The sequence below is a fragment of the Vulpes vulpes genome, chromosome 14 (genome assembly GCF_048418805.1).
Source record: "Vulpes vulpes isolate BD-2025 chromosome 14, VulVul3, whole genome shotgun sequence".
Taxonomy (NCBI): domain Eukaryota; kingdom Metazoa; phylum Chordata; class Mammalia; order Carnivora; family Canidae; genus Vulpes; species Vulpes vulpes.
In genome coordinates this window covers 103,540,033-103,565,511 of record NC_132793.1, presented here as the reverse complement: position 1 = coordinate 103,565,511, position 25,479 = coordinate 103,540,033, and the positions used below count along the sequence as shown (strand labels likewise).

The following is a 25,479-nucleotide window of genomic DNA, read 5'->3' as shown; positions in this document are numbered from 1 at the left end:
AATATTCTGGGAAACCAGTATTTCTTTTTGCTGCCCCTGTGCCTGAAGTTGTGATGTGCTGGCAACAAAGCTTATACTTTTCAGCTATCATCACTGATATAGTTTGGTGTTTCAAAAAAAATTTCTTTTGTCCCACACTTTTGAAATCTCTAGAAAACTCTTGAACCCTATTCTGCTCTCCACATAAAAATAGTTTATTTCCCATACAACCTGATTTCCTCTCCCATGAGGAGGTTAATCCTGAACTGATTTATTTCCAAACACTGGGGCATGAGAATAGAAAAGTTCAAGGTATTGATCATTCCCTAGTGATATAGATGATTTCAGAGTGGTCAGCAAAATCCTTGAGATATTTTCCTATCTACTCATTAACACAAAGAAAGGGCTTTTTTTTTTTTTTGGCTAAATAAACTATCAGGAATTAAAAATATGTTAGGATTAAATTGTACTTACAAAAAAAAAAATAAAAAAAATAAATTGTACTTACAAAGATGTGCTGGTCCTTTCACTGTAATTCTTACACTTCGACTTCCCAGAGGAACAGCAATTACATTTTCTTCCCCTAGGAAAGAACGCAAAGCAAATGTAAAACTTGTGCACGAAAGGCCTATCAAGATAAGTAAGTCAATCAACCCGGAGGCATTTGCAAAGGGCTTTTTAACTACACTTCCATCTTACAGTCAAGAAATCCCTGGAAAGCACCTACTGTTTATAAGGCATATTCATACTACTCATAATTTCATTTTAATGCATTAAAATAAAACATTAAAGAAAAGTTTATCTGCCTTAATCCCTCATCCACCTGCTTTGATGGGGGTGGGTCAAAGTAGGTCCCTCAGGATGAGTCTGGTAACACCCATTCACTTAAGGCTGCTTTACCCTACATGAAGGTAGAGTTGAGTAGTTGTAACCAAAACAACATGGCTCACAAAGTCTAACCTATTTACTAACTAGTCAAGGCTCATATATAAAATTTTACTCAAGTAGTCCTTGATTTGAACATTAAGCCTGTTTCTAAATGGTATTAGCATATTATCAGTGATATGGATTACATCAAGCAGATGTTTTTGTTTGTTTAACTTATAGAGAACAATTTTTTTGGATAAATTCTTGGGTGAAATTGTTGTATCAAAGGATGTTACTGTTTGCTGACTTATCTGTAAGTTTTTATTAGATGAAAGTATCTGTTTACTATTGAAAATTTTAAAACACAAATAAGCAAGAAGAGAAAATAAAACTTTCTAATCTTGCTACACAGAGATCATCACTTCTAACACATGGATAATAATTCTTTCCATATTTTCTGTTTGTTCCTAGCATACATACATGCAATAAACAAAATAAGACAATGAACACTATTTAAATGTCCATCATTGTGGGAGAGATGAAACAATGATCTACCTATATTAAGAAATACTTTACTAGTGATAAAAGTAAGTATAAGAAACTATAGGACTTGATGTGGAAAGAAAGCTAACATTACTGATGAATAAAAAAAGAAGTTAAAATATAATATATATAGGCAATTATTTCTTGGATGTAACACCAAAAGCACAGGCAACAAGTGAAAAAAATAAGTAAACTAGACTACATCACAAACTTTTGTGCATCATAGAATACTCAGCAGAGTAAAAAAGCAACCTGTGGAATGGGAGAAAATATTTACAAATCACATATGAGATAAAGGGTGAATATCCAGAACATATAAAGAACTTGTACAACTCAACAATAACGACAAATAAATGATCCAAAGTAAAAATGGGCAAAGGACTTGAACAGACATTTCTCTAAACAGAATATACAAATGGTCAATAAGTGCATAAAAACATTCTGAACATCACTAGTCTTCAGGGAAATGCAAATCAAAAAAATAATAATGAGATCCTACTTCACATTCCATTAGGCTGGCCATTATTAAAAAAAAAAAAACAGAAAATAATCCTCAGAATGAGGAAAAATTGGAATGCTGTGAACCACTGGTGAGAATATATAAAATTGTTCAGCCACTATGGAAAACAGTTCCTCAAAATATTATATACAGAATTACCACATGATTCATCAATTCCACATCTGAGTTTATACCCAAAATAATTGAAAGCAGGGATTCAAACAGATATTTGTACACCTGTGTTCAAAGCATTATTTACAATAGTCAAAAGGTGGAAGCAACCCAAGTGTCAATCAACAGAGGAGTGGAAAGCTATTATGTGGTACATACATACAATGGAACATTATTAAGCCTTAAAAAGGGACAATTCTGACACTCGCTATGTAACATGGACGAACCATGAAGATGTTATGCTAAGTGAAATAAGTCCATCACAAACGGATAAATACTGTATAATTCCATTTGTATGAGTAGTAAAGTTCACAGAGACACAAAGTAGAACAGTGATAGAGGTAGGAGACAATGGAGAGTTCTTGTTTGTTTAGTTGGTACCGACTTTCAGTTTTACAAGACAAAAAAAGCTAGAGACAGATTGTGGTAATGGTTGTATACCAATGTGAATGTATTTAATGCTACTGAACTTAAAAATTATTAACATGGTAAATTTTACCACATTAAAAATGCATGAGGTATAAACTCATTGCGAAGTACATGTGTTTAAGTATTGCATTTTCATTTATGTTATTTATAGCAATATATACAATATATAATACATCATATTGTGTGTAAATGCATAGAACAACAGTGTATACACATAATATGAGAATGCATAGCGCTGTGCAAGTGCATGTTAGTAAATAACAGACTGCAATTTTAATTTTTTAATTTTTTAAATTCATGGAAGAGTTTTCACCAAGCCTTTGACACTGGTTACCTCTAGGGAAAGAAATGAAAGTTCCAGGAATGAGTGGAGAAGAACATAGTTCTATATTTTTAGTTTTGTATAGTGACAATGTAGTGATGAGTTAACTTTTCAAATGCAGTATTAAAAAGTTAAAAACATTTTTTACAAAAAAAAAAGATAGAAAGTGAAAAAAAAGGACCAGGGCCCAAAAGTTTTACTGGGAGAGTTTGCAAAACCTCAAGTAAACAGGTAAGTGCATAAAAAGAAGACTGAAAGGTCCTTGGTAACGTAACTAAAATAATTCAGATACTCAAACCAAACATAGCACAAAAATAAACACATGAACCACATCTTAATTATGACTATGGATGTATAAAAACAATAAATAAAATAAAGCAAATTAATTCCAGAATTCTATCATAAGAATTATACATCATGAGCAAACAGAATATATCCTAAAAATGAATTACTGACTTAACATAAAACGTATTAATGTCTAAAAAAAAACTGGGATCCCTGGGTGGCGCAGCGGTTTGGTGCCTGCCTTTGGCCCAGGGCGCGATCCTGGAGACTCGGGATCGAATCCCACGTCAGGCTCCCGGTACATGGAGCCTGCTTCTCCCTCTGCCTATGTCTCTGCCTCTCTCTCTCTCTCTCTCTCTCTCTCTCTGTGACTATCATAAATAATAAAATAAAAAAAATTAAAAATTAAAAAAAAACTTATTAATGTAACTGGTTATATCAACATATCAAAGAAGGTGCCCATCATGATCATTTAAATGAATATAAAAATGTGTCTGATATAATTCAGCATATGATAAGATTCCCCTTAAAGCTAGGGATACAACAGAAGGAAATATCCTCAATTTGATAAAGAATCAAAAGCCATGAGCAGATTTCATGGTGAAACATCAGAATTACTTGCATCATAGTAATAAAACAAGGATTATTACCACCATCTTTTCCACACTTTTCTGGAGATCCTTATCCCAGTCAATGTAATTACAAAATAAATAATTTATAGGAATATGTGTTAGAAAGAAACACTTTTAAATACTATTATTTGCAGGCTGTCAAATACAACTTCAAGAAGAAAAAATCAATTACAGGCCAATATCCCTGATGAATATAGATGCAAAAATTCTCAAAAAAAAATAGCAGCAAGCCAAACTCAGCAGCACATTAAAATGATCATTCACCATAATCAAGTGGGATTTATTTTCACAGGATACAAGAATGGTTCAACATACACAAATCAATCAATGTGCTACATCACATTAATAAAATGAAAGAAAAGAATCCTATGATTATCTCAATACAAACAGAAAAAGCATTTGACAAACTTCAACATCCACTCATTATATAAAAAAAAAAAAACATCTTAGCAAATTAGGCATAGAAGGAACATACTGCAACATATTAAAGGCAATATATGACAAGCCCACAGCTAGCATCATACTCAACGGTAAAAGGTTGAAAGCTTTTCCTCTAAGAACAGGAACAAGACAAAGATGGCCATTCTCACCTCTCCTATTCAGCACAGTACTGGAAGTCCTAGATAGAGCAGTAAAGCAAGAAAAAGAAATAAAAGGTATCAGAATTGGAAAAGAAGTAAAATTGTCTCTACAAATGACATGATTTTGCATAAAATTGCCCCTTGAACAATGCATAAGAGCATCAACCAGTCACACCGTCAAAAATCTGCATATAACTTCCCCTAAAACTTAACTGCCACTAGCCTGCTATTGATCAGAAGCCTTACATATAACATAAACAGTTGATGAATACATATTTTGTATAAGCATTATACATTGTATTCTTACAATAAAGTAAGCTAAAGAAAAGAAAATGTTTTCGAGAAAGTCATAGGGAAGAGAAAATACATTTATAGTACTGGACTGTATTTACAAAAATAAAAATCCACATATAAGTGGATCCATACAGTTCAAACCCATTGTTTTTCATGAATCAACCATATCGAAAATCCCAAAGATTTAACATACAATTAACATACAAAAATCAGCAGCATTTCTGTACACCAACAATAAATCTTCTGGAAAAAAATAAATTGATGCCGTTTACAATAGCATCAAAAATAATATTAGGAATAAATTTAACTAAGGAAGTGAAAAATCTCTGAAAACTGCAAGACAGTAATGAAAGAAATGAAAGAAGATACATATAAAAGTAAGGGTATCTTATGTTCGTAGATTGGAAGAATTAATATTGTTAAAATGTCATTACTACCAAAGGCCATCTACAGATTTGATCCAATCCCTATTAAGATTCCACTAACATTTTTTACAGAAGTAGGAAAAATATTCCTAAAATTTACATGGAACCAGAAAAGACCCCAAATAGCCAAAGAAATTCTGAGAAGGAAGAACAAATCAGGAGGCATCAAACTCCCTATTTTCAAGCTATACTTTAAAAAACGCAGTTACTAAAACATTATGGTATGTTGGGGCACCTGGGTGGCAAAGTCGTCTGAGTGTCCAACTCTTGGTTTCAGCTCAGGAGTGATCACAGGATTATGAGATCAACCTCCCTGTCCCCACTGGGCTCTGTGCTCAGCTTTCAGCAGAGAATCTGCTTAAGATTCTCTCTCCCTCTGCCTCTCCCCCCCCCCCCCATGCTCTCTTACTCCCTCTCTCTCAAATAAATAAATCTTATTTAATAAAACAGTGTGGTATGTCATAACAAAAAAATAGACCAATGGAGAAGTATCAATAGCTCAGAAATAAACCCAAGTACATACAGTCAAGTAGTATTTGACAAGGGAGCGAAGAATACTCAATGGCGAAAAGACAGTCTCTTTAATAAATATGCTAAAATAATTGGATTTTCACACTTAAAAGAATGAAACTGGATCCATATTTTACACCACTCACAAAAATTAACTTGAAATGGATTAAAGACTCAAGTGTAAGATCTGAAACCATGAAACTCCTAAAAGAAAACACAGGACTACATGCTCCTTGACATGCATCTTGGTAATGATTTTTTTTATTTGACACACAAAGCACATGCAACAAAATAAAATATAAACAAAAGGGACTACATCAAACTAAAAAGCTTTTTCACAGCAAAAGAAGCCATCAACAAAGTGAAAAGGCAACCTACAGAATGGGAAAATATATTTGCAAACCATGTACCTGATAAGGGGTTAATATCCAAACTTTATAACAAACTCATGCAACTCAATTGCAAAAACAAACAAATAAACAAAAAAAATTTAAAATGGGCAAAAGACCTGAATAGTCATATCTCCAAAGCAGCAATCTGGGCAGAATTTATTCAAGAAAAATACTGGGTAAGAACAACAAATTTTATGGCATTTTAAATTGTCTAGTCCCATATCCCCCATTCTCAGCTTCTGCTGCAAGCATCAAAACCACCATCCCATAGTCATTGTGAAAATCAGCAGCCTGGAAGATGCTACAGTGGCAGATTATAGTTGGAGCTCCTTCAAAAACCCAATTTTCAACTATCATTATTTAACCTGAATGATGATTCCTTGGAAGACTTCACTCACAAAGCTGTCTTTATTTTACCTATCTAGGAGCTTGCCCAGTGCAAACAGCCTTTTCCTGAGGGGCACTTGTCCAAAACAATCAGAGGCAACTGTTTAACATTGAGGCTGCCCAAAGTGCTAGATAACAGTTGAAGAAAACAATGAGCTATCCAAATAGCTTAAAAGGAAAATCTGGAGAATAGAGGTGTCCACAGGGGACTTTGAAAAGCTCCAATATACCCCTGGGAATCTAGAAGTCCACACATATATGGAGGGCTGTGTGTATACTCAGAAAAGACCTGAGAAGGCCCTAAATTCTCACCTCTGGCTGACCTTGAGACTTTGCAATAAGCAGGAAATGGAGGCTATAACAGAGTTATCAGCTTCCTAGTTGAGTGCTGAACTGTGCCTCAACATGCACACAGAACCCCTCAGCAAGACTTTTGGATTTTAGATATTTTAAGTTTCATTCCAATCATTAGCTGACCACTACATGAACTGAGCAAAGATTTCAGAAGCTACAGGTGACAAAGACTTTACAAAACTGGCTCAAAAGAAGTCACTAAACAAACAGGAGCAACAAACAACAAACTCTGGTCTTTGGGCGGGGGTTTGATTTCCAGATATGCAACATTATATCTAAAATGTCCAGTTTTCAACAAAAAGTTACAAGACCTACAACGAACAAGAAAGTATGGCTTGTATGCAGGAAAAATAAAAGCAACCAAGAGAAACTATCTCTGAGTAAGCCCAGAGTTGGAATTTTAGACAAAAGTTTTAAATAAGCTATATTAAATATGCTCAAAGAACTAAAGGAAACCATATTTAACCTGAGCAAGTAAACTATAAGATAATATTTATCAGATGATCTGAGAAAAATGAACATAGACTGGATGTTTGACAACATTGAGGGATTAGTGTTAATTTTTAGATGTAATAATGGCTTTGTAATGTTTTTAAAAGAATCTTAATTTAGAAGAATAAAGGTCTTAGATTTAAACTTATACTCTAGGCAAATACATACAAAAAATAAAGCAGGAGTCATATATGATTGCCAAAGTTTAACTCAAGGCAAAATACATTTAAAAAGGAAGATCACTTCATAATAATATAGGAAATAATTCAGCTATCATGACCTTCATAGATGCTTTAGATGGTGGTACTAAAGTATATGAAGCAAAATCTATAGGAAGGAAAGGAAAAAATAAGAGAAAATACTTATTAATTGAAAGATACATCTTTCCGTTCTTGAAGGATATAATATATGAGAAGGTATTTCATAGAAAATTAATTACAAAAAAAAAGAAAAAGAAAAAAAAGAAAGAAAATTAATTACAAATAACTCCTAAATTTAAGAAAATGCCCAAAGTTGTGGGAAATTAATATAATAAAAATATACCTAAAAGTTTTAATCTATTCTTTCAGCAACTACAAAGACCAACAACACCCCACATTGGAAAAACTGGAAAAAACAGACAGGTGCTAAAACTATGAGTGGGAGTGTACTTGGCGACATGTTTGTGAAAGGCAATTTGGCAATATCAACCAAAAATTTTAATATGCCTCCCAGTTGATGCTACAATGGACTTTTTAAGAACTTTTCCTACAGAAACAATCTTACAATTGTGCAAAGATAGATGTTTAACATATTTTACATATATAAAATCACAATTATTTACAACATTCACTGCAGCATTTTTGAAATAATGATGGACATTGGAAACCACACAAACATTTACAAATGGAGGATTTGTTATGTAAATGTTTACATATTCACCAGAAAGACAGAGGCAGTCTACGTATACCAACATAGAAGTAGGTCTACAGTACAGTGTGATGTGACAAATACTATTTAGGATATTAAATATAGCATGTATATCCATAGATACATACACCATTGTGTCACTAGTGCTTCTCTAAGGTTTAGGAATATGAATGATTTTTATGTGTTTGTTGTGAATTTTATGTAATTTCCAAATTTTATATAATAAAAATATATTGATTTTATTCTACAATGTTATTTTTAAAAATTGCTCAGTTAATTGTCCAATGGCTTCAGATTTTAAGATGGCATTTATAATATTAGAAGGTGACAAGAATCTCCAAGTAGAGTCAGAGTGACCACAATTCTTAATAAGTTGAGGCTGGCCAACACATTAAGGACAATAACCAAAAATATGCACTTCATTGGTATTATTTTAGGTGGAAGAGTCAAAAATACTATATTGATGAATGACACAGAGTATAGACAATTTTTTGACTTTTAATTTTCTTCTGACTTCTCTGTGAAGAAATACTTAAATTTAAAAGTAATAAAAACTTATCAAATCACTATGTTGTATACCTAAAATTAGTATAACATTGTGTGTCTACACTAAATTTTAAAATAATAAATAGCAAAGTAGCACATTATAAATATCTGAAAAAATCTTGTTCAGAACTCTCTAATAAAATACTGGTAGTGACTATTGTTAACACTGCTGTATGGTTAGATGCAGTGAAACACCGGGACACCTGCACCCCGATGTTTCTAGCAGCAATGTCCACAATAGCCAAACTGTGGAAGGAGCCTCAGTGTCCATCGAAAGATGAATGGATATAGAAGATGTGGTCTATGTATACGATGGAATATTACTCAGCCATTAGAAACAACAAATACCCACCATTTGCTTCGACATGGATGGAACTGGAGGGTATTATGATGAGTGAAATAAGTCAATCGGAGAAGGACAAACATTATATGTTCTCATTCATTTGGGGAATATAAAAAATAGTGAAAGGGAATAAAGGGGAAAGGAGAAAATATGAGTGGGAAGTATCAGAAAAGGAGACAGAACATGAGAGACTCCTAACTCTGGGAAACGGACTAGGGGTGGTAGAAAGGGAGGTGGGCTAGGGGGGGTGACTGGGTGACGGGCACTGAGGGGGGCACTTGATGGGATGAGCTCTGGGTGTTATTCTATATGTTGGCAAATCGAACATCAATAAAAAATAAATTTATTTTTAAAAAACTGCTGTATGGTACATTTTGAAAGTGGCTAAAAGAATAGATTCTAAAAATTCTCACTCATCACAAGGCAAAATTTCTTTTCATAATTATATGAAGTGATTGCTGTTAACTAAACTTATTGTAAATAAATAAACTTATTGTAATCATTTTGCAATATATACATATGTCAAGTCATTATTCTATACACCCTACATTGATAGTGTTGTATGTCAATTATATCTCAATAAAACTGGAAAAATAAAAGTAAAGTTGATAAAAAATAAAGAAACCATAAAAGTAAACTTTAAATAGGCCCACAGGTGGGAGAGTTTCACTTTTTCTGCAGTCTATATTTTCAAAATTCTCTGCAATGAAAAGGGCCTGAAAGCAAGATTATCCAGGAACAATAAGTATTACCTACATCTTGGGATTTATTTATTTATTTATTTATTTATTTATTTATTTATTTATCTATTTATCTATTTATCTATCTATCTATCTATCTATCTATTTATTTATTTTACACCTTGGGTTTTAAATACCATTTCCCAATAAAAAGAAAAGGTCTGGAGGAGGGAAAAACTCCAGGTGAGCCTTTTAGAAACCAAGGCAGTGTTTAAAGTCTGATGGAATTATGTCAAAAGGAGTCAGCTTAAAGTTCTCCCACTGGACACATTTTGGACAATTTGAGACCTCAAATGAATATTGCCTATAATATTATAAAACACTGAATAAATAAAAAATTCCTGAATGCAGAGTGAGAAATGAAAATTAGGAAGGGGAGTCTTCTTTACAAAAGAATGTCTGCAGAACATGAGAGACTCCTAACTCTGGGAAACGAAAAAGGGGTAGAGAAAGGGGAGGTGGGCAGGGGGGCTGGGGTGACTGGGTGATGGGCACTGAGGGGGGCACTTGACGGGATGAGCACTGGGTTTTATGCTATATGTTGGCAAATCAAACTCTTAGTAAAAAAATATATACAAAATAAACAAAAGAATGTCTGCAAGTAAATGTAGATGTAATAACAGGGTTAGAACATCGCCATTTGTAACCAACCCCCAGTGTAAGTACTATTTCAAGCAAGGATCAACAATGGATGCTAAACTCATGGTGTATAAAATTGTTGCAAGATGGAATATTTATACCTTGTCAAGAGAACATCCTGAAGATTTATTACTGGGAAACATGGATCTATGTCACCACCTTAGAAAAGTGATCAAACTCAGAATTACTAATATTGGGACAGGCTGATATCATGGGCTTCCCGATATGATGCAATGTAAACCACACAGTATCATATCGATATGTTCCTCCAATTTTAATCAAGCTGCAGCCCTCACTGTTTGGTTTACAGGAGATACATGAGGGAGATCAACAGATTAAATGACTATCAGGCAAATCCAGAATATGGGAAATTCTATAAGACAACTGGGATGAACTCTTTCAAAACTTAGTATCATGAAAAAAAGTGGTCTAAAAAGAGAAACTACAAACACAGAACTACTAAATACAATAAATGATCTTTGGATCAAGGGACAAAAAAACTATAAAAGATATTATTGGGACAATATGAGAAATTTATAAATGGCTTGGATATCAGATAATATTTTAACATGATAAACATTTTTCAAATATAATAATGAGATGGTATTATTAAGAACAAGTTCCTTATTTTTAGGAGGGTGATAATATATTTATAAGTAACTGTAATGTCTTTTTTAAAATAAATTTATTTTTTATTGGTGTTCAATTTACCAACATACAGAATAACACCCCATGCTCATCCCGTCAAGTGCCCCCCTCAGTGCCTGTCACCCGTTCACCCCAACCCCCCGCCCTCCTCCCCTTCCACCACCCCTAGTTCATTTCCCAGAGGTAGGAGTCTTTATGTTCTGTCTCCCTTTCTGATATTTCCCACACATTTCTTCTCCCTTCCCTTATATTCCCTTTCACTATTATTTATATTCCCCAAATGAATGAGACCATATAATGTTTGTCCTTCTCCGATTGACTTACTTCACTCAGCATAATACCCTCCAGTTCCATCCACGTCGAAGCAAATGGTGGGTATTTGTTGTTTCTAATGGCTGAGTAATATTCCATTGTATACATAAACCACATCTTTATCCATTCATCTTTCGATGGACACCGAGGCCCCTTCCACAGTATGGCTATTGTGGACATTGCTGCTATAAACATTTTCATTTTCAATACTTTTTCATTTTATAATATTTGTTATGATGGTCTACGATCAACGATTATGACTCACTAAAGGCATTTTTAGCAATAAAGTATTTTTAATTAAGGTATATACATTTTTTATACATGCTATTGCACACTTCATAGACTACAGTATAAATGTAAATATAATTTTGATATGCACTGAGGAACCAAAACTTCATTTGGCTCACTTTATTGTGATATTCACTTTATCACAGTGGTCTGGAGCTAAACCTCCAATATCTCCTAGGGGTGCCTATATTCAAAAGTTAATAGCTTTCAGAAATACCAACAATAATCAGCAAACACACTGATAGAAAATGTCTCATTTACAATGACAAGAAAAAAAAGATGGAAAACCTTGGAATAAACTTTAAGAATGAGCATGACCTACAAAAAAATAAAATATTACATCTCCCTTTAGACATAAAAATGCCTTGAGAAAATGAAAAGATTAATTCATTTGACATAAAAATTAAATATAAAATTGTCCAAGACAGAAAAATCATAATTATGTACACTTTTGTTAATATATAAAGAGTGCTTATAAATGAATAAGAAAAAAACAAACATAAATTAACAAGAAAATTGGCCAAATGCTTGAAAAAAAGTTCAAGGAAAAAGGACTAAAATGACAAGAAGCTCATGAGAAGATGCTTAACTCATTGGTTTTCACAGAAATGCAGATTAAAAACAAGATACATTTCACTTATTCTATTAATAAAAATGAAATGCTCTCATAAGTTTTAATTTGTGAAGATATCAATAAATCTTATTGGAGGAAAAATTAGCAGTATCTTTAAAAAATAAAAACATACAATCAAAGATGTACTTGTACAAATGTGAACAAGCACAGCAAATCTTAGAAAAAACCTAAATGTTCATTAAATATGGGTCTAGTTAAATCATGGCATGTGTTCCTTGGTCAACATTATAAGAAGATAAAGTAGACTTTTCAAAACTAACAGGCAAACGATCTTAGTGATAAAATTAAGTTGTAAAAAATACATGTAATTATCAATTCTGTACAGTCCTCAAATGCGTAAATGTATGGAAGGTCTGTGTTATATTACTCAAACAGGACAAATACTACTCTAGACACACAGCCTAAGCTCATAAAGATTTTTTAAGAGCGCTAAACCCAAGTTATGTGCCCAAATAGGTTTTCATCAGCTCAGGTAAGCATTCCAATTTACACGCATCTTCAAAACAAATTTTTATTATGCACACAACATGCTATTTGTTTACTGCAGAAAATTTAGAATATCCAGGCAAAGAAAATAAGCATGTAATTAATAAATCACAACACCAATATGTTATTATATTAGCATGTTTTCTTCTTGGGGTGCAGGGAAATGGTTGAATATGTATAATATATATTAATAATTTATTATGGTAAAATTAAGGAATGTTTTTGTAAAAACACAAGAAGGTATGACCATGACCTCACAAACTCCAAACCAATTCCATTCTTTAGAGGTATAATTATTAATAGTTGCTTGAATTACAGATATCTACTCTGTGTGTGTGTGTGTGTGTGTGTGTGTGTGTGTGTGTTCCAACCATAACCAATTGACAGTTACGTACTCAAATGTAACCTCTCCAACTAGAACCCCTGGCTTTTGATTTTAGCCAGAATGCTCAAATCTGGGAACAAATGTTGTTCTGTGAAGAAGGCAACGAATCCCCGGTTGTTCACAGTATTAACCTTGGAGAGAAATGCACACTGTAGGGCAACTAGGCAAGGCTTGGAATGGGGGGCAAACTATAAGGGACCACTGTTAAGGATTTAATGTCCTTAGAATTATGGGCAAATAAATCTATATTATACAGCATTAAATGTCTTCTCCTCCTAAAGTGCAATCCCCTCCCATCTCTATAACTCTCTCAGTTTGATATATCTGTAGAAGTCTCAGTGACACTTTTATAGGGCAGTACCTCCCAGAAGCACCTGGAGAACTTGTTAAAACACAGATTCCTGTTCCACCCACAGAAATCCTGACCCAGAAGTTTAGAGTGGAGTACAAGAACCTGCCCATTTAGCAGCCTCCCAGGAGGTACTGATTCTGCACACGTGTGAGTCCTGTTTTGCATAGCACTGATTCAGAGAGGCATAGAGACCGAAAACTCCACATCATAATGACAGTAAGAGAGGACTGTTCCATAGTCATAAATTTGTCAGCATTTCTTCACTGTCTTGCAGGAAATGGCAGAGCTCTGACTCTGACCAGAAACGCAGCAAGAACTCAAGCAAGATATAGGATTTTGAAGAGGAAGGGGCCGGCAGTACTAAAGTCTTCACAGCAGTAAAAATTGTTAATGGGCTCTGTAAAAGCATCTTCAATTAAGTGGTAGGCACAGAAGGCTGATGTTTGAAAATAAAATGATCATGAAGGAGTAGAGAGACAGGAAGTACAAACCGTTTTTCTAAAATCTGTCAGTAAAGGTAGGGGAAAGATTAGGGTGGCAGCTAAGGATGCGGAGAATTTAAAATACATATACTTTTATATATAATTCATACACAAGTTTTAAAATTATACTTACTTGACATCACTAATCATCAGGGAAATGCAAATTAAAACCACAGTGAGATATCACCTCACATCTGTCAGAATAAATAAAATCAAAAACAAGAAATAACGAGTGTTAGTGAGGACATGGAGAGAAAGGAACCCTCGTGCACTGTTGGTGGGAATGCAAACTGGAGCAGCCACTCGGGAAAACAGTATAAAGGTTCTTCAAAAAGTTAAAAATAGAGCTACCATATAATCCACTAATTCTACTACTGGATATTTACTCAAAAACAATGAAAATACTAATTCAAAAAGATATATGTACCCCTATGTTTACTGCAGCATTATTTACAATAGCCAGGATATAGAATATGGAAGCAAGTGTCCACTGACCAGTGGATAGATAAAGAAGATGTGATATGCATACACACACACACACATAAATATATATATATATATATATATATATATATATATACACACACACACATATACACACAGTGAAATATTATTTGGCCATGAAAAAGAATGAAATCTTACCATTTGCAATGACATGAATGGAGCTAGAGAATATAATGCTAAGTGGAATAAGTCAGAGAAAGATAAATACCATATGGTCTCACTCATATGTGGAATTTAAGAAACAAAACAAATTAAAAAAAAGAAAAAAAGAGACTCAAACAACCAACCTAGACTCTTAAGATACAGAGAACACACTACACTGGTGATCTCCAGAGGGGAGATGGGTGGAGGATGGGTGAAATAGGAGATGGGATCAAGAGTATACTTATTGTGATGAACACTGAAAAATATATATCACTATATATCACTATATTGTACAACTGTAACTAGTATAGCACTGTATGTTAATTATACTTGGATAAAAAATAATACTTGTATTCAAGATGGAAGAAATCTGGGATCTTTTTTAACCCTGATGAGAAAGGAAGAGAGGGAGAGATGGAGAAGAGAGAGGAGATGATGGGTGGAGTGGGATCTCTGAGGAAGCAGAGGGGCTAGAGTCCAGCACACAGATGGAGAGATTAATTAGCCTTGGAAAGGAAGACAGACACTCATGCCTCTGTTAACAGGGGGAAGCAAGGAATGGCTATGTGCAGCTGCAGGGCGAGGTCTCTTCTGGTGGTTTCTGTTTTACTGAGATTTTTTTGCAAATCTTCTTTGGAGTCTAGCACAGAATCAGTTTTTATAAATGGTCAATAGCTGCTTAAACGACAGTATATTCCCTCAAAATACAATGTTCAGTAATACCTGTTAATGTAACTGTAATTATACTGTGCAGACCCTACAAGTAATTTATACTGACTTAAGTGTATCAAGTTTCTCACAGCAGTTTAACTTCTTTTAATTTCTCCTTATATATTTAGAGGGTTTTTAAAATATATTTTGATGTAATGGTATTTGCATGCAAATTTTTAAGTCTGATTTTTCATTATTGATGGATATAAAATATTCATCTTTGGGGATTTTTTGCCTTTAATTCTACTAGCTCTGATATAAATACTACTATCATGTTTGCTCTGTTACAATGGGCCACTTTTCGATCCCATACAAACAGCCTTTTGGTCAATCCCCTTCAGTTTGGAGCTACCCAGAGTTAGAAGCCATGATGGATGGAGGAACCAGTCGTAAATATCATGGGAGCAGGCTGCTACTTGTGCTTCAGGACAGGCTAAATACAGAACACTTAAAGTCTCCTATCACGAGTTTGCAAAAGAGGCCACCAATCAGATCTGATTCCAAGGCTGCTTTAAGATATACCTTCTAGGGCAGCCTGGGTGGCTCAGCGGTTTAGCGCCGCCTTCAGCCCAGGGCCTGGTCCTGGAGACTCAGGATCCAGTCCCACGTCGGGCTCCCTGCATGGAGCCTGCTTCTCCCTCTGCCTGTGTCTCTGCCTCTCTCTCTCTCTCTCTCTCTCATAAATAAGTAAAATCTTAAAAAAAAAAAAAAGGCATACCTTCTAATGGTGTAGATTCTAATGGTCGAGAACATGGCACATGGAGGAAAGGCTCCTTCTCTGTCCCATCCTACAATGTTGATGGCAACGGGTCTCTGTCCAGAAACACCCAGATTTGCTGGTGGTGGTGGTGGTGGTAGGTACTGGTTCCAGCTGAACACTTTCAGTGTTTGAATTATTCTAAAACTTTTTAATTGAAGTTTGGTATAAGAGATTCTTGATACTGCTACTCACTGGGCCATTTTCCAGGCCAGGAACTTCTTGTCACATATTAACTGTCATCTGCATTTTTGTTACTGCACAAACTACTGGAAAAGGCAATATGGATGGGTGGTTAAGATCACAGATGCTGGAGCCAGACCTGGGTTGGAATATTGGTGCTGCCACTTGCAACTGCTGCATGACATTAGGCAAATTTCTTACCTTCTCTGAGTCTCAGTTACATCTATAAAATGAGGATAATAAGTATTCTTCTTTTGAGCAAGTTTTGAGAGAGTTCCACAAGGTAATATATACATAGGGCTTAGAAGAGAACTTAAGCACCAGTAGGGCTGGGTTAGTGTAAGCAAACCAAACTTAAATAAAAATAAATGAAAAAAAAAAAAAAAAAGACTGATGAACCACTGATCTCTACTTCTGAAACCAATAATACATTATATGTTAATTAACTGAATTCAAATAAAATTTAAAATGCAAAAAATAAAAATAAAAAACCTCACTGAGCACCTGCTATGCCCCCGAGCACAATGCCAGGTAACTTGAGATAAATTACCTCTTTAATTCTAATAAAAATCATTTTCCACAAGTAAGAAAACTGGATTTTTTTTCTTTTTCTTTTTTTAAAATTTTTTTTCAAGTTTAAATGACTTTCTCAAGTTCATAGAGTTACAAGGCAGTAGAGCTAAGGCTAGAATCAAAAACTACATTCTTAGCCTTAACGTCTACCATGAAACCAGATCATAAGTGTATAAACCCAAACTCACTCATCAGAAGTATGTTCATTACAGATTTCCATTTTATGGATTTTACTTGTTTGATTTTGCAATCACTGGGCTGACCTAAGGATCCATTAAATTTGCTTCCATGGACTTCCCTCCCACACATAAATGCTCAAATCCAGCTGTTCGATCATATTTTTTCTATGTCTCATTTCCTGCTGCAGATCACAGTTTTGTTAAGTAGCAAGATGTACAGGAAGTAAATTGTCCACACAATTTCAACTAATCAATAAACATCAGTTTCAGCCCAGAAGGACTGTAATTTATATCAGATTGTTTATTTTTCACTGTAATGTCCAACTAGAACTACAACAATCTAAATATATCCTTTCCATGGTATTACAAAAAAAGAGCTTTACTCTCCCCTTGACAGGCGCATTCCCTCTCTCCCATTCCTGGTTTTTGTTTTTCAATTTTTAAAATTTGGATTTTTTTTTTTTGCCGAATAAAATTTTCTGTCAATCATTTTTATGCTACTTTTCTGACCCTGCCTCTATCTTCCCTTTCTGTTCTTTCGGTGAAAACATACACACACACACACACACACACACACACACACCCTCTTCCCCACTCTCCATTCCCAAGGAACAAAGGAGTGTTTTTAAAGAGGAAGGAAGGTATCTCAATAAATGCTAATGTGAATAATAATAACAGCCTTATGGAAATATTGGAAAGAGTACTTATTTTCCTTTAAAATGAGAAAGTGGCTATGAAAGCATTTTGTAAGCTCAGCAACAACAGTGTTTGTGAATGCATTCATGTGCCCATCACCACTTGGTGTCATTTACACTACAAGGAGATAGTCTGTGTGACACCTCGCAGAGTAGGGGCTGAGGACTTTTCAAAGTCGGCCACTCAGTTTTGATCAAGTTCACCTGTCACTCTGTGTGTAGGAGGGGATTGTGGAAGACAAGGGAAGGGAAAGTCAGTGTGTGGAGATACCAGTCCTGCAGCTGGAGGATTGTCTACGCCACCTGTTGTAGCTGAAGGTAGGACAAATGAGACACACCAATGAGCAAAGACAGGCAAAGTTAAACTCAGAAATTGACAACCACTTCTTAAAAGTAGAGAAGGGACACGTCAGGGACTTGATTTAGTGAGAGCAATCAGCTGCAAGTTGAAAAGTGATTTCTATACCTACATCTGCCCTGCTACAACATCCCCTGGTCCTGCCCCAAGCTAATTCCATGCTATATCATGAAAGTCTATTATTACTGAATCCACACCTGAGCATCCTGGGCTGCCAGCCCTTGTGTCTATGCAGAAACATCTGCTCCCAGCCTGGAGCTATGTTTCTTTACTGGCCTAAAATGCCTTTTCCTTAGAAGAGCATGGTAATAGGCAGGGTGCCTAAGAACGTACCCTTCTATAGTCATTTCCAGGACTCGCATTGAATGGCATGCAATAGACAGCTTCATTATACACAAGCAGCAAGCAAGAACTGTCTGTCCAGATGTTCCCCAGCATTGCAGTCTAACTTTCTTCTCTGCCCTTTAGAATGCCTCTCAGAAATCAAGAGCCTTATGAGGATTAAATGTTCCTTTGCCTTCTGACTCTACAGTGGGATGGATGCAGGGGTTGAGAACATGTTACCTCAAGTATGTCACTTTGGTATATTGATTATTTTGAATTAAAAGTACTTGAGAAATAGCAGGTGCAGGAAGGATACACTGCCCCTCCTTTGTCCACTTGAGAGAAGGAAAATCTCCTGTGAGAAAGTCACCCTCCTCATACCAGGGGTGGGGTGGAGGTAGAAGGCATTTTTGTCATCACCATACACAAGGAATTTAGAGCCAAGAAGGCTTCATGAAAAACCTTGTTACTACTTCACAATTTACTACCCACAGCCCAAACCCTTTGTCTTGTGAATTGTTCACAAATTTATCATTCCTTTGTTTAAAAGGTATAAAAGCTTCCTGCTCTGGCCACTTCTTTGAGTCTCGTATCTCTGTGATTCCCATACTTATGTACATAATTTTCTTTTTCTCCTGCTAATCCGTCTCATCACTGGGGGCTGCCAGCCAAGAACTGAGAAGGACAGGGGGGAAATGGTCTCTCCTCCACTACAGAGCCATCAGAGGCTGAAAAGCAGAGGTATTAACCAAAGGCACATATCAGAGTCATCCGGAACATTTGGTGACATAATTGTCCAGATTTACATCCCAAAATTCCAGGGTAGGGCTTGAGGACTAGAACACAGAACACATTCTCTAGATGGTCCTGATGTGCAGGCTGGGTTAGGAACCATAGGGCCAGCCTATGACACAGGGAGCCAGGGGCTGGCTGGCTGAGGCAGCTTTTGCTTCACTTGTGGTTCCATGTCTGCTACCTTTGTTCTGACCTCATCTCTCTAGGCCTCAGTGGACATTTCCTCTCTTGCTCATCTGGCTACCCCTGGAAGACAGCTCAGGAGGGCAGTGGAGTATATGGACTCTGATGTCAGATCAGCTCAAGCACTTCCTTGCTGTGAGGCTTTAGACAAGGTATTTCATTTTACTGAGCCCCTTTGTCACTGTCCCATTTGTCAAAGGGGAGGCTGTAACAGAACCTACTCTATAGGGTTATGGTAAAGAGTAAATCATATAATACATTAAAGTACTGAGCACAGTGCCTGGTACATCCACATAGAGCCCACAGAGACCACTGTTATTATGATTGTCAAGAATCCTCGAGCTCTCATCTGGTTCACGGAAGTCAGGTCTCCTGGGTGGCTCCAGGTGTGACAGGGCTTGGCTGCCAATACTTTTAATTTACATGGGCATCTGGTCTAAGTGGGCAGCTGGTCTATGTGGGTTCTTCAATCCTAGTCTAATCAATTCAGTACACTTTTACAGAAAACATACCAGGTGCCAGGTATTAGGCCAGGTGTGAAAGGCCCTTGATGAGCTCACATGCTAATGGGGGGGGGGGGGTGTCACCACACAAACAAAACCCCTCCCATGTAGGTAGTGATGGTAGCAGGTAAAAGGTACCCAAGCAGTGATTCATGGGAGATAAAAGGAGACTTCATGCCAACTCACTTTTCTTGCATATATAAAATTTCCTGGGACCCTTAAGAATAGAGGTAAGCCACCTCTATTGACCTTTTTCATTAAAGCATTGGGAAAAGTCTTCATATAAAATCCTGCTTTTATTTCTCTTACCTCCATTCAATCCCAAGATCTGCTTTTTTAAAAACAAGAAATAAATTACAGATATACTTAATAGGCTTTCAGAGCCAGAAGAGGTCTTGGAAATTATCCATGCTAACACTCTTAGTATGTAGATGAAAAAGCCAAGGTCCCTGTGATCCCGCCTAAGATCACAGATAGTTAGCGGCCAAGCTGAGGTTATTACCCCAGTCTCTGGATTCCAGCACAATTCTGTTGCACAACATTATTTAGTCCCACTGAAACCATAATAGGAAGCAGAATCATCTCTAGCAAAGAGCCTGTATTCATTCGTTCAATATGTATTGAACTCCTGTGACATGCTCTATAAAGGCCAAGCAGGAAGTAAACAGAAAAGAGAACAGCCAACTGTAGATTGGCAGATTGGTCAGAGAAAGCCTCCTTGAGGAGGTGACATGCCAGCTCAAGGTAGAGAAAGAGGCAAGCAGCCATGTTAAGAGCTAAGGGAAGTGTATTCCAGGTGCAGGGATTGGTCAGTGCAAAGACCCATGGAGGGGAAGGGGACTTGCACTCTAGAATCTTCCAGATAGTTAGACTGGAGCCTAGTGCATTAGAGGCAAAATGGTGCACATGACATAACACGGAGCCAGTCATGCAAGACTTTGAAGGTCATAGAAAGGGTAATGGATTTTAGCCCAGGTATAAAGGCAATTCATGAAGAAGCTTGAAGCGGGGGAGTTCATGGTTAGTCTGCCTACTTTGTGAAAAACACAATCCATGGCACTCCTTCGCAGTTGAGCCAGTGGGTCATTTTGCTCTTGTTTTTCCTCATGCAGAGGATACAGAACACAGACATAGGAGTGGGAAAGAGCTGGAAAGAGCAGGAACACCAGGCCCTAGATATCCAGCATCAGGATCTTTCCTCTACCACCTGCTCTCATTGAATTAAATGGGAGGGGGGAGAATATCTCATTAAAACTGTTGGATTTGAATCTTTCTTATCCACACAGAGTTCTGGTATAAGACTATAATTGGTCAGAATATGCCCTAGAAGGATAAATGGGAAGGTAGAGAGAGATGATGTGAGCAGTCTGTGTGCTACGTTACAGCTAATACAGTCTTCCCTGCTACAGAATGATCTCAGTGTATGGGCTATTTTTGGAAGTGACAGTCAAAGGAAAAATGGACTGTGTATGAAGAGAAAATATCATAATAATAACCCTCTGGGCCAGGATTCTATTTCTGTCAGGAGTACCAAGCGAGGGATGTTTTGTAAGAGGGTGTGGTTATCTTAAAACATCAAAGATTACTGAAATGCTGGGGTTCCAGGTCAGCCTTGGGCATCACTGTATCAATAGGCTTGGTTGCCACCAGGTAAAAATACATGAAGAGGCCAGACCAGACCAAGTGAGCTTGTTTATTTGCCTCATGCATGTGCACCCTTATGTGGAGAAGACCAAAATAATGGGGGTGCCTGGGTGGCTCAGTCAATTAAGGGTCTGACTCTTGATCTCAGCTCAGGTCTTGATCTCAGGGTCATGAGTTCAAGCCCTCCATTGGGCTCCATGCTGGGTGTGGTGTCTACTTAAAAAAAAACAAAAACAAAAGCAAAATAATGGACAAACCTGGAAACAGTACAGAGTACCTAAATGCCAAATCAAGACTCCAAATAGATGTGCTTGCTTCTTTGTTGCTGTGTGTAGAGTTTTCTCTCTTTAAAAACTGAGTGGCCTCTACTTCCCTGAATCAACATCCAAAGCTATTTATGCCATTGTTAGTTGAGTCTCTCCCCTTCTCCTGCAGAACAGGAAATTTGCGTGTTGTATCTGGATTAATTTCGGATTTTTCTCATAGCAAAAGTTTTGGCTCCAGGAGCTACAACCTTGAGTCTGCCTTGCGGCATGGTGGGAATGATAGCCTGGAAGCAGCCTTGAGCACTTTCTCCAGAGTGAGCCTGTGCCAGTGGCCTCTCGTGGCCATGGTCTGCCTCAGGGTGAGCCCCAAGGAAGACAAGAATGATCACTTGGCAAGGTGAGGACGTAGGAGCTCTGTGCACTCTACAGGCACAGTGATGCACACTCGGGGAGATACATGGCTTAATTTCCCACATTTCTTTCACACAAAGCATGATTATAGGGAAGTGCTTCCATATGGCCCACAGAAAATCCTGGCCAAGAACGGCTGCAGCAGGCCAGTTTCGGAGCAGCAACAGACAAGAAGGGGCTATAATGAAAATCAAGGACGAGTAGCAGCATTGTTTTCATGCAGACAGGGATCTGCTGAGTTTAGCTATAGCCCAAGCACAGAGGTACGGAGCCTGATGACGGGCCAGCAGCCCCGCTCTCACCATATCACCTCTCCTCCCGTGTTCAGGGATCTGTCCGGATGCTCCCATCACCCTTTTGGGGAAATTAATCACAAAGATTAGATTTTTAGGGGTTTTGACCTGGAATGCCCTGAACTGGTACAGGGATCTGAGATGCCCTCAAAAAAAAAAAAAAAATCAGAATGGCAAATTTGGGCCTTATGGGGACATGTGCATTTTCCCTCTATTTTCCTGAAGGAAATACATACAAGACATATAACTTCCAATAGATTCTCAAAAGGATCTATAATCCGCAAAGCATAAATCCATGCATGAGAGAGACACACAGAGAGTATCTGATCTACCTTACCAGGAGTGTGAAACTGTGAAGTACAAGCAGGCCCCTTTCAGCCAGCACCCCACCCCATCTATCCCTTCCCATTTCAGAGCCTCTTCGGCACACTTCCCCCCAAAACACTGATTTCTTGACCCAATTTCACTTGACTTCTCCCCTGGCTCAATTAGAATTATCTCAGTTTCTAATCTCTCTTGGATCCTGACAAGACCACATCTATTTCTAATGAGACTTCCAGGCTTTTTAAAGCCAGTGCTAACTCTAGGCACTTCCCCAACACCAGAGCTGGCTATTATGTTCCCCATTCCATCTTCTTGTCCAAAAGCAGACCTGAATTAACTGTTTACAGTCCAGGCTGGCTCTTCTTGGTCTTCCCCTGAGCTGAATATTTCCTCTACCCTTAGTTTCTAATTCACTCTTCCTTGACACTTCTGACAAGTTATTCCTCCACACCCATCAGTAGCTTTCTTACAAACAATATCCAGATTGACAAAATGTTGACTTGGACATCTGCTTGCAAATATCCACATATACATTGAATGTATGTAAAAGGTGTGACATCCATTGGTACCCAAATGAGCCAAATGTCTAATAAAAACATTTATTAGCATTTAGTGGGCACTCACTAGGTGCCAGACACTATTTGCAATGCTCAGCATGACTGATTTACTTATTAAACAATACCTCTACAAAGGGAGGACTATTGCCATTTCCAATTTAAATGAAAAAAAAACAAAATATACACAGGAGGTTAAAAAAAAAACACAAAAAAACAAAAACAAAACAAAACAAAACAAAAAAAACGTGTTCTGCTTACACAGCAGTAAGCAACAAACCCAGGATTTGAACACTGGCCCCAGGGATCCCTGGGTGGCGCAGTGGTTTAGCGCCTGACTTTGGCCCAGGGTGCGATCCTGGAGACCCGGGATCGAATCCCACGTCGGGCTCCCGGTGCATGGAGCCTGCTTCTCCCTCTGCCTATGTCTCTGCCTCTCTCTCTCTCTCTCTCTCTCTCTCTCTCTGTGACTATCAAAAATTAAAAAAAAAAAAAAAACACTGGCCCCAGAGCCCAATTTCTTTCCTATATTGCCTTTCATAATTGGTTATGAGAGATGTTCCTTAACATCTCTGGTCCTTAGTCTCCTCATTCATCAAATGGGTTTGACAATATCAAAGCTACGATGGAAAGGCTTAGTGGAATTAAGTGATAGGCTGTGCCTGAAGGGAACTCCGTGTGATAAAGCACTGTATCAATATTAGTAACAACAGAGTGGGTGGAATGCTGTAGACTTGCTCTCCCAGCTCCTTAGAAGCCAGTGTGTGTGCATGGCACAATTGTAGGCAAAGAGGCAGACCTCCCCAGGGAGGATTTCTCTTCCTGAATAAAGAATATAGCATTCAAGGGATGTCTGCACCGCCATCTTTATTGTCTGGGGGTGGATGAATGTGAATGTTTAATAGTGACTTTGCAACTACAGAGATGAAAGTCATCCTCTAAGGATAATGAAGGAGACAGAGAGGAGCCTGGGTCCTTAAAGACATAGCAGAACAGCTTCCCCAACCTTGACTGCTGACTGCCTGCTGTCCTGCATTTGAAAGGTGAACTTTCCATGATTTGTAGAAGAACACATTCTTACCGGTGCACCACTACTCAAAGCCAGCTCCTTCATGAAGTCCACCCATTGGAACCTCTATGAATTCACGGTTTCCAATCTCAGATAGACTTCACGGCAATTCCTCTCCCTTTTCCCTGTTTTGGTGAGTTCCTTCCTCTACTTTCTTTGATGCGAACACTCTAAAGTCTCTGAGAGCTCTTACTCCTACGCAGCTCTTACCTCTTAATGAACAGTACCAAAAAAAAAAAGCCAGTATGCTAGAAAATTGCTGATTTCTCACCGTGTTCTCCATGGTGCCTGTATAGTCATCTAGCTGCTGACACGGTGTGGGTATATACCTTCCTTTTGTCCAGGGCAACTCTTTCCTGCTATATAGTCTCACCTTCGGCTCACTCCCCAATCCACTGCAACTGGGCTTTGCCTTCAGCCTGAAATTCATGGACACCACTCTTGCTAAGGTCACACATGGTCTCTGAGTTGTCAGAGTACATTTTGGACTCTTATTCCAGTTGGTATCTCAGCAGCAGTTCACATGGTTGCCCATTACCTCCTTTTTGGAATTACTCCTCTGGCTTCCATGGCACTGCTTTTGCTAAGTTCTGCATTTACCTACTCTTTTCATTTCCTCTCATTCAGATTCCATTAAATTTCTTCACTGGCTAAAAGCCTAGACTTCAGGTGTTCCCCAGGATGCAACTCTTGGCCTCCTAATATATTCTACACAATCTCTTTAGGTGGACCTATCTAATTTACCATCAATGAGGGAATTTTGCCACCAGTCAACAATAGACAGGCATATTTTAGATGAGTCTTAGGGTCATCTGAAATTCAGGGTCATCTGAAATTCAGATTTCCTCTGCCTGGAAACCTCCCTACCCTCCACCCCTCCCGTGGTGCTCTCCCTATTTGGAAAGAATAAATAAAATCCCTAATTTCATAAGTCACATCAAAATAAATTCAAATGAACAAAAGATGCTAAAGGAGGAAAACAAAACCATAAAAGTGCTGGCAGAAAACACAGGAATAATATCTTTTTCCCTTTAAGGCAGAGGTCCACAAACTACAACCTGAGGGTTGTAAATTTATTTTTTC

At 37.3% G+C, this 25,479-nt stretch overlaps 1 protein-coding gene across 3 annotated transcripts in view; it reads right to left on the bottom strand.

Moving 5' to 3' along the window:
• Positions 1-25,479, bottom strand: part of ADAMTSL3 (ADAMTS like 3) — a 335,305-nt gene that overhangs the window by 158,275 nt on the left and 151,551 nt on the right. For all 3 annotated transcript variants that reach the window (XM_072737443.1, XM_072737441.1, XM_072737442.1), the window contains one exon: positions 488-562. In XM_072737443.1, the coding sequence (XP_072593544.1) occupies positions 488-562 (75 nt within the window). The remainder of the gene's footprint in view (positions 1-487; positions 563-25,479) is intronic.